Here is an 8,444-nt window from a genome sequence, read left to right on the forward strand (position 1 = left end):
CTCCACTGGTAGCATCTGACCCGCTGAGTTCCAGGATTTTTGCTCTAGACTGCAGCTTCTCAAGTCGCTGGTGTCTATTTCAAACAGTCATTCAGTTCCTCATTGTTCCCACACCCTCCCTGACTTGATTTTGACACCTATTGAGTACCTACAGTGGCAAACGGAACGGCTCATTTAATTAACATGTATTTTTAATTAGGGATATTGGCATCACTGGCCAGCGCATACCATTCCTTGTTCAGTCTAGGTTCCCTTGAGCAGATAGTGGTGAGACCCGCCTTGGACTAACCCGGTAGCCTGTGCCATTGGGGAGTTCCAGGATTAAGACCCAGCGGGGATGAAGGACGGACGGTATGTTTCCAAGTCTGGACGACGTGCGATTTGGAGAGAAGCCTGCAGATGGTGGTGTTACAGTTCGCCGACTGCCTTCGTCCTTCTTTCTGGGTGTTAGGGGGTGTTATTGATGTGCCGAAAACAACATTTTACAATTTTTTAAAAAATACTGTCCTTCAAGAACTTTTTTAATATTATCAACAGCAGTAAACCGAGGAGGACTAATGCATTAATCAGTTTGACGGAATGCTGATTTTGGAGCGCATAGTTCTCTGAGCAGGAGTTCTTCAGACCGATTTGCATAAAAATTAGGTGTGTTGATCACGTGGGCCAGGTCTGGCAGCTGAATGGTGCCGAGGCTTAAAGATCTGCGTGGCTACTCAGATGTGTGTGTGTTTTCCCTTCATAGCAAAACCCCCTCTGATTTTCAGTCAGAAACATCCCGTCGGCTGGACAAAATGGTATTCCTCCGATGTATGTGCATTCTGATCTGTTGGATACGTAGTAAGTAGAAACTTTTTTACATTTCCATTGACCAGTTCTTCTGTTTGTGCCACGGGGTGCTGGGGATGAAAGCCATGTATAATCGTGTAGTCAGGCCATTCGGTCCGTCGTCCTGTGAAGGCTCTTCGAAAGAGTTACTGATTAACGACAACGCTTGCCTCAGTCGCTTCCCGAGAGTTAATACTGAATCGGTATTTGCTAATCTGTAGAGAAAGAATCAAGCTAAAGGGCGGGAAAACTTGTGAATAAACTGCAGTTTTGGAATTAAATCGAAAGTGTTCGTTTTCTGACCAGGGGCGCAGTTAGAGCCGATCCTGGACCAGAATCCCGCTGAAATACTTGTGACCAAAGGAGAAAAGCTGGAATTGACCTGCGCTGCGAATGAGCGTCTCGGTCGGTTGGCTTGGTACAGGATAGACGAGGACGGTACATCACATTTTGTGATCTCAATGAATGTCATGGATAAAATAGAGCGGGGAGCCGGGATAGATGAACGTTTCACGTCCGTCAAAACCACCTTTCGTTCAAAATTCAGCTTAGTAATTAAAAACGCTCAACTCACGGACAACGGCACCTATCACTGTATGATGAAGCATCAGGCGAAAGTCCACCTCGGAGGTGGAAGTATGGTGACTGTAGGTAAGGAGATCTTCATCTGGATGCCATAACATATTTATAACATAATTACAGAGGCCGATTGCGTGCCTTAGTAATATTACCTCTGGCATTTTTAAGCATTTGTCCTAGTAATTGCAAAACAAAACATGTGATTATTAATCTATTAAACGCCAGGAAGCCCAAAATGTATTCTAATTGCATGGGATTTCCTTAAGCGCTTCTAACCGGGTTTGAAGTGATAATTGTTTGTTAAAGTGGTTCTGTTTACCGGATACGGATTATAACAGAAGTTGGTATCTTCACTTGTAAGCATTCTCAAAGTCCAACAAAAGCGGGCGCTGAGCTCAGGTGTTGTTGGGCTTCTGCAGTAGACATTACAGAGGAAAACTCACAAGATGGTGTTTCTTTCAGTTCCAGAGAAAGCGATAGTAACTACACCGCCCACAACTACAACAACTCGCGAAATCATTCGGTACAAACACCCACTGGGTAACAAGAAGAAACGGGGAAAAAATGGTAAGACTGTTGGCTAACTGCAGACCTTGAAACGATCAAGGAGACGGTTTCATAAACACAAAGGCATTCTACAGAGTAATACAGGTAAAATGCTGGAGGAACTTTGTCGACGTTTCGGGCCGAGACTATTTATCAGAAACGTTGACTGTTTATTCCTCTCCGTAGATGCTGCCTGACCTGCTGAGTTCCTCCAGCATTTTATGTGCGTTACTCTGGATTTCCAACATCTTCAGAATCTCTCATGTTCGGAGATGCCGAAAATCCAGAGAAACAAACTCAAAATGCTGGAGACACTCAGCAGGTCAGACAGCGTCAACACAGGGTAATAGAGAGTCGGCGTTTCCGGTCAAGGCCTTTCATTTCTCCCCATAGTTGCTGCATGATCTGCTGAGTCCCTCGAGCATTTTAAGGGAGATGGCTCCGCTAAGGTTATCTTCTTATTAGAAATACACGTGTTGGGTTTGATTTAAATTCGTGTAGTCCAATTGATTTGGTGCCCGATCATATTGTCAGCGAACGTGGCTTTGATCCCCCTCGGCGAAACAACGTTGGCGCAGAACCCTCAACTTGACAGCAACTCAGCGCCAGGTGTTCAGGTTAATTCAATCGCCTATACCAACGGGGACATTTCAAGTGTATAACTTTGATTTAGAGTGAGTGAATCCTAGGGTGTCTCGTATATCTGTATTGCCTGAGTGTACTTATTCAAGGTGAGGTTCGCCAGAAAATGAAGGCATTTTGAAAATAAATGTTAAAGGCGCAGGTCAGACAGCTTCTGTGGAGGGAGAAACTGGTTTTCGTTTTAGATCTTTGAACTTCGAACAGAACCCTTAGGGGCAATCCTTTCGCAATGTATCCCGCCTTTTCGCGTTTGTTTGGAGGTTTCGTTTGTAATTCCACTATTTGAGAAAGTTGAATTTGTTTCACGGGCATGTCCTTAAAGGACAGTGGGGACGATTGTAACCTGTTACCCCCAGAGCCTTCTGTCTCTAATCTCCTTGCTGATGATTTATAAAATAATGAAAAAACTATTTCGCGCCACCACATAGCTCCCACTCCATTCAGATTTATGGAGCTATCCACCCTTCATAGAAACGGCAGAGAGCCGCTCAATGGTTAAGCCTAGGCATCATTGATCATCCCGGATTTTCTTCTGAGCCTCTCCAGTTTTATGCTGAAAAGCATTTATTGAATAATAAATGCCTCCCTGCCCTGTCGTCATCATAAAATACCTTACAGATTAGAGCACGAAACGATATTTGGATATAGCGATAATAGAACAAAGATCACTACTGCAGAGTACAAGCCTTTCCTTTATGTTATACTGACCTTTTATCCTACTCTAAGGTCAATCTAATCCTTCCCCTTATATAACCTTCCATTTTCTATTATCCATCTGTCTATCTAAGAGTTTCTTAAATGCCTCTAATGTATCTCCCTCTACCACCACCCTTGGCGGGTCGTTCCACGCATCCACCATTCTCTGGCATCACCCTATACTTTCCTCCAATCATTATAAATTTATGCCCCCTGGTATTAGCCATGTCCACCCTGGGAAAAGTCTCTCGCTGTCCATTCTCTCGATGCCTCTTGTCATCTTGTACACCTCTATCTAATCACCTCTCATCCTCCTTCGCTCCGAAAAGAAAAACCTTAGTTCACTCAGCCGAACCTCATAAGACATGACCTCTAGTCCAGGCTTCTGCCTTCTTCCTATAATGAGGCGATCAGAATAAACATTACATTCCAAGTGTTTTAGAGAGCTGCAACATTGCCTGCCGGCCTCTGAACTCAATCGCCCGACTAATGAATGCCAGCACACCACACTCCTTCTTAACAATTATAGAGCAAACCCGAGGTACAATCAGATCAGGCCGGATCTGTAAAGAGAGGCAGGAGCGGCGACCTTTCCAATGCAATAAACCATCGCCTGAACCCAGTTTGAAGTTGTGTAGGATAAAAACATCACGAGGGGAATTCCTAAAACCTTATTACAACGTAATAACAAGGCAGTACGCAACAAGCATGTGAGAATGATGGCAGTCAAGAGCAAGGTACCTTTGAAAATTAGTGTTTTAATAAGATAATTTAATGTACAAAGCTAAATTTTTTTTGAAGAGGTGTTTTAATCTTGATCGAAAGAAGGGTGAACCCGGATTGAATAATCCATTTCAAATGGGAACTTGATACAAACGAAGATAGGGGAAGCAACAAATGCCGGCAAGAATACAAATCTCTAACCAGGGTTTTAAAGAGCTGCAATATTACCTCGTGGCTCTTGATTGAGTTCAAGAGTCGAGAGATAATGTTGCAGCTGCTTAAAACCCTGGTTAGGTCACACTTGCAATATTGTGTTTAGTTCTGGTCACCTCATTAGAAGAAAGATGTAGAAGCTTTAGAGAGGCTGCAGAGGACATAGTATGTGGTGACATGTACTTGCTTTGATAATACATTTACTTTGAACTTAGAACGCGTGTTAGTAGAGAAACGCAGAATATTATAATTAGACAGCCCATCTAATCATCCATATCTATATCATCTTTCTCTGCTGGCCCATTGACCCTGGATGAAGGGCAGGTGGCAACCAATAGGCATCCATTGGCAATGTATTCTATTTGGGTCCTTTACACAACATTGTGACAGAAACAGCATGGAAACTTTCTCTTCCAAGCATATTCCTGTGGCCCCAAGGCTAAAGATTAGTTTACAGAAGTTACTAATTTGGAATTAAAGTAAAACTGGTTATTAGTGATGATGACTACAAAAATATAGGGTTGTTTATCAGTATATTATCAGATTGTCAATCTGGGGATCACATACTGGGATATTATGATGGGTTCCCTTAGTGAAGAACGCTTGTGTGTGTTCTGTTTAACATGGGAAATCATGTTCTGTTTAACATGTCCTTGACATATCAGGGTCAGTAGCATGGAATGCAAGACGAGTGGGGTTCCTTTACTGCTGCTGCACGTTCACAACCTTTGTGATGTGTAATCATCTTCTGCCAGCTCCACAGTTGAGATCTTGATTGGATTGGCCTTTGTCTGGAACCTCTCCATTGACCTTCCTGCCTTGGGTGATTCTGCTATGACCTAAGCGCCAGATGGCAGAACTCCAGGTGCCATTGCTCCTGGGATCCCAGGAACTCACAAACCTTTCCACCACAATAAAGTCACAAAACTTGGATATCCTAAGAAATATGCTGACCTAACCCAGCCTGTACTAAAGGCAGCGCTTTTGACTCTTAAATGCCAACTGAAATGGTCTAACAAGCCATCTAATTCAATAGCAAGTGGGCAATAAATTCTGGCTTTTCCAATAACACGTAGATGAATGAATAATTAACCAAATTTAACCAATACACAATCAATAGTTGTTCAATATATCCAGATTCTCTGCGAGTTGCTGTGACTTGTACAATGAATGCCCAATGAACCTTCACTAGTGCAAGCTGCTGGGTATATCTAAGATTTCTATTTCAAACTGTGCTTGAAAGTACAAATAACTTACTGTAAAATATTTTGTTGGACAATACTTATCATCCACCAACACCTAAACAGTGCATTTTAAACAATTCCACATTTAGGCTGTGAATTTGATACACTTGGATTGAACATTTAAAAAAATTCATTGTAAAGCATGGTTCGATATCCTGAGGTCCTAGAGGTTTTCTGTCAATAAAAAAAGTACTTTCTTTATTGACTCCTAGTTAACCTCAGTTGAAAGGCCAGATATTATTGGCATCATCAGTGTCCAGACAAAAGTGTACACACACTATAACCAGGGATTTGTGGCGGACAGAGAAAATGTAAAAGAATGAAGGAGTGAGACAAAATTTTGTTTGATTAACTAAGTTAAATGTTTGTGTGTGGATTGTCTTGCTACCACATAGCAGAGCTGTCAAAGCATCTTTTAAGCATCTCTTTAGAACAGAGATGAGGTGGAATTTCTTTAGCTGGGTTAATTGTCATTTTCAACCCCATTCTTCTGCCTTCCCCCCATAACATTTGATACCCTTACTAATCAAGAACCTATCAATTTCCGTTTTATTTATACCCAACGACTTGTCCATCCACAGCTATCTGAGGAAATTAATTCCACAGATTCACCAGCTTCTGGCTAAAGAAATTCCTCCTCATCTCTGTTTTAAAGGGATGTCAATGTATTTTGTACACCTGCCTCAACCATTTCCCATGGCAGTTTGTTCCATATACTGACCACCCACTGGATGAAAAGGTTGCCCTTCAGGTTTCTATTAAATTTCTACCCTCTCACTTTAACCTGCAGTAGGCTAAAGTTCTTGATTCCCCAAATCTAGGGAAAAAGACTGTGCACATTGAGCCTTCTATGGTCTTAATGATTTTATACACCACATTCTCCAACACCCCATGAATAACATCCCTAACTGTTCAACCTTTCTGCATAACTCAGTCCCTCAAGTCCCAGCAACATCCTGGTAAATCTCTGCTGCACTAATTCCAAATTAATTGCATCTTCCCTTTGGCAGGACGACCAAAACTGAACAAAATTTGTTTGCATAGATACTGCCCGACCTGTTGAGTGTAATCACTAGGTTCTATTGCTCAGTCATCTGGTCCAGTGTCAAGAAAATTGCATTCCTGACTAGGTTTACTAATAACTTGAGTATTACCTGCCACAGTCAAAGAGTTAACGGAGCTTTAAATGGGCAACCCCCCATTTCTGTAAAGACCCGAAAGTTCTTTATATTTGAAGTGCTCTGCTGTAAATTGCTTCATTTCATCACATTGTTCCAATGCATTCTTCTGAGGGAAAGAATCAGCCTTGTGGTTCAACTGCTTATCCACAGTCATTTGCCGGGCATCTCACTGTACTGCGCACTGTTAACGTAACTCTTCCTGTTTCTCCAGAGTACGTTTGCGACTGGCCTATCTGGGCATCACTGGCTGCCTTCAACATTCTGCTCCTCACTTCCATCCTTTTTGTCTTCATCCATCATAAGAATAAGCGTAAGTCTTGATATTAGTCTCTGACCTTAAGGGCATTGTTATACAGTATTTAATTGGACACTTACACTCAGTGTACCTAATGAAGTGGCCAATGAGCAACATTCTCTCTAATTTTTTATATAGCTGCTCGGACCAACCATTGTTTTGAGCAGGAAATTTTTATACTGCCTGAAAATTGTGCGGCACTTTAAATGTAATAGGCATACTATGAATATTTAGAATGAAAATTGAAAAATCGCATACTTTTGATTTTATTTATCTATTGAAGAGAATAGTGAAATACAGTACAACAAAGAAAATCTTTCACAGTTTGTAAACTTTTTCAAGTTGAGTCCAGTTCCAGCTGCGTGGCAACAGAGGCTATGTGCGCGGAAACATTTCAGTTACTGCGCGGCCACCGACTCACGCAGCTGAGAGGGAGCAGTGGCAATGGGTGAATGTTCGTGGTCCTCTGCCGCTGTAGCCCATCCACTTCAAGGTAGTGCGTTCAGAGGTGCTCTTCTGTACACTACTGTTGTAACGCAGAGCCATTTGAGTTACTATCGCCTTCTTAGCAGTTTGAACTAGCCTGACCATTCTCCTCTGACCTCTCTATTTACAAAGAACTGTCGCTCATTGGATGTTTCTTTAGTTTGTTCTTCGGACAATTATCTGTAAACTCTGGGTTGTTCTGCATGAAAGTCTCAGGAGATCAGCATTTTCTGAGATACTTAAATAACACTGTCTGCCACCAAGAATGATTCCACGGTCAAAGTCACTTAGATCTAATTTCTTCCCCATTCTGACGTTTGGACTGAACAACAACTGAACCTCTTGACCGTGCGCTTATTTGTGCATTGAGTTTCTGCCACATGACTGGCTGGCTAGATATTTGCATGAAGGAGCAGGTGTACAGATGTACTTAACAAGGTGGCCAGTTTACTCAAGAGATCTCCGTTTCTCTTTCCTCCGTAGGTCACCGAAGGCGATGTCCCCACCAGTTTCGCAAGAGATAAGGAAGGAAAATGCGGCGGGACTCTCAGTGAATTGCCGGGCGGGAGGGAGGGTTGGTGCATCTGCCCATGGACTCTGCGTTGTATCACTTTTACTGCAATTTTACCAGAAGCCTGCCCACGCCCCGGGCAGGTTCTCCTGATGTACTGTCTCTCACATTCTGCATTAGACTTTGTTCGATTAAACTTAAGAAATCTACGGATACCCTAGGAAGTTAAAAGGAAGCTGCCGCGCTGTGTTGTTTAAATCCCGATCTTCGTAGTTTAGAACTGACGGCAAAGTCCGGCAAAATGCAACTGTACATTAAAACTAATAGAAAATTGTTTTAAAATAGAACATTCCACTACAAAAGTGATGTGCATTTGATTGGTGTGTACACGAAGGGATCTAACACCCTGCTACTTAATATCCCACGCCAAAGGACACAATGCTAGGTCCCGAGGTCGAGACAGAGTTTGCCTTAACAAACTGAGAGATAGAACGCAAAACGGC

At 42.4% G+C, this 8,444-nt stretch overlaps 1 protein-coding gene across 1 annotated transcript; it reads left to right on the top strand.

Moving 5' to 3' along the window:
- The first annotated feature begins 709 nt into the window (after positions 1-709).
- Positions 710-7,991, top strand: LOC140725894 (uncharacterized). The gene is made up of 5 exons (XM_073041832.1): positions 710-837; positions 1,132-1,476; positions 1,867-1,971; positions 6,861-6,959; positions 7,914-7,991. Exons 1-5 carry the CDS (start codon positions 792-794, stop codon positions 7,952-7,954), a joined length of 636 nt encoding a protein of 211 aa, XP_072897933.1. The 5' UTR covers positions 710-791; the 3' UTR covers positions 7,955-7,991.
- The last annotated feature ends 453 nt before the right edge of the window (positions 7,992-8,444 follow it).

This window comes from Hemitrygon akajei, chromosome 4 (assembly GCF_048418815.1).
Source record: "Hemitrygon akajei chromosome 4, sHemAka1.3, whole genome shotgun sequence".
Lineage (NCBI taxonomy): Eukaryota > Metazoa > Chordata > Chondrichthyes > Myliobatiformes > Dasyatidae > Hemitrygon > Hemitrygon akajei.

Excerpts from the sequence above, each read along its gene's own strand:
- LOC140725894 (XM_073041832.1), top strand. The coding sequence starts at position 792 with ATGGTATTCCTCCGATGTATGTGCATTCTGATCTGTTGGATACGTA. Across the intron at positions 1,477-1,866 it reads TGGAAGTATGGTGACTGTAG|TTCCAGAGAAAGCGATAGTA; the intron begins GTAAGGAGATCT and ends TGTTTCTTTCAG. Across the intron at positions 6,960-7,913 it reads CATCCATCATAAGAATAAGC|GTCACCGAAGGCGATGTCCC; the intron begins GTAAGTCTTGAT and ends TTTCCTCCGTAG.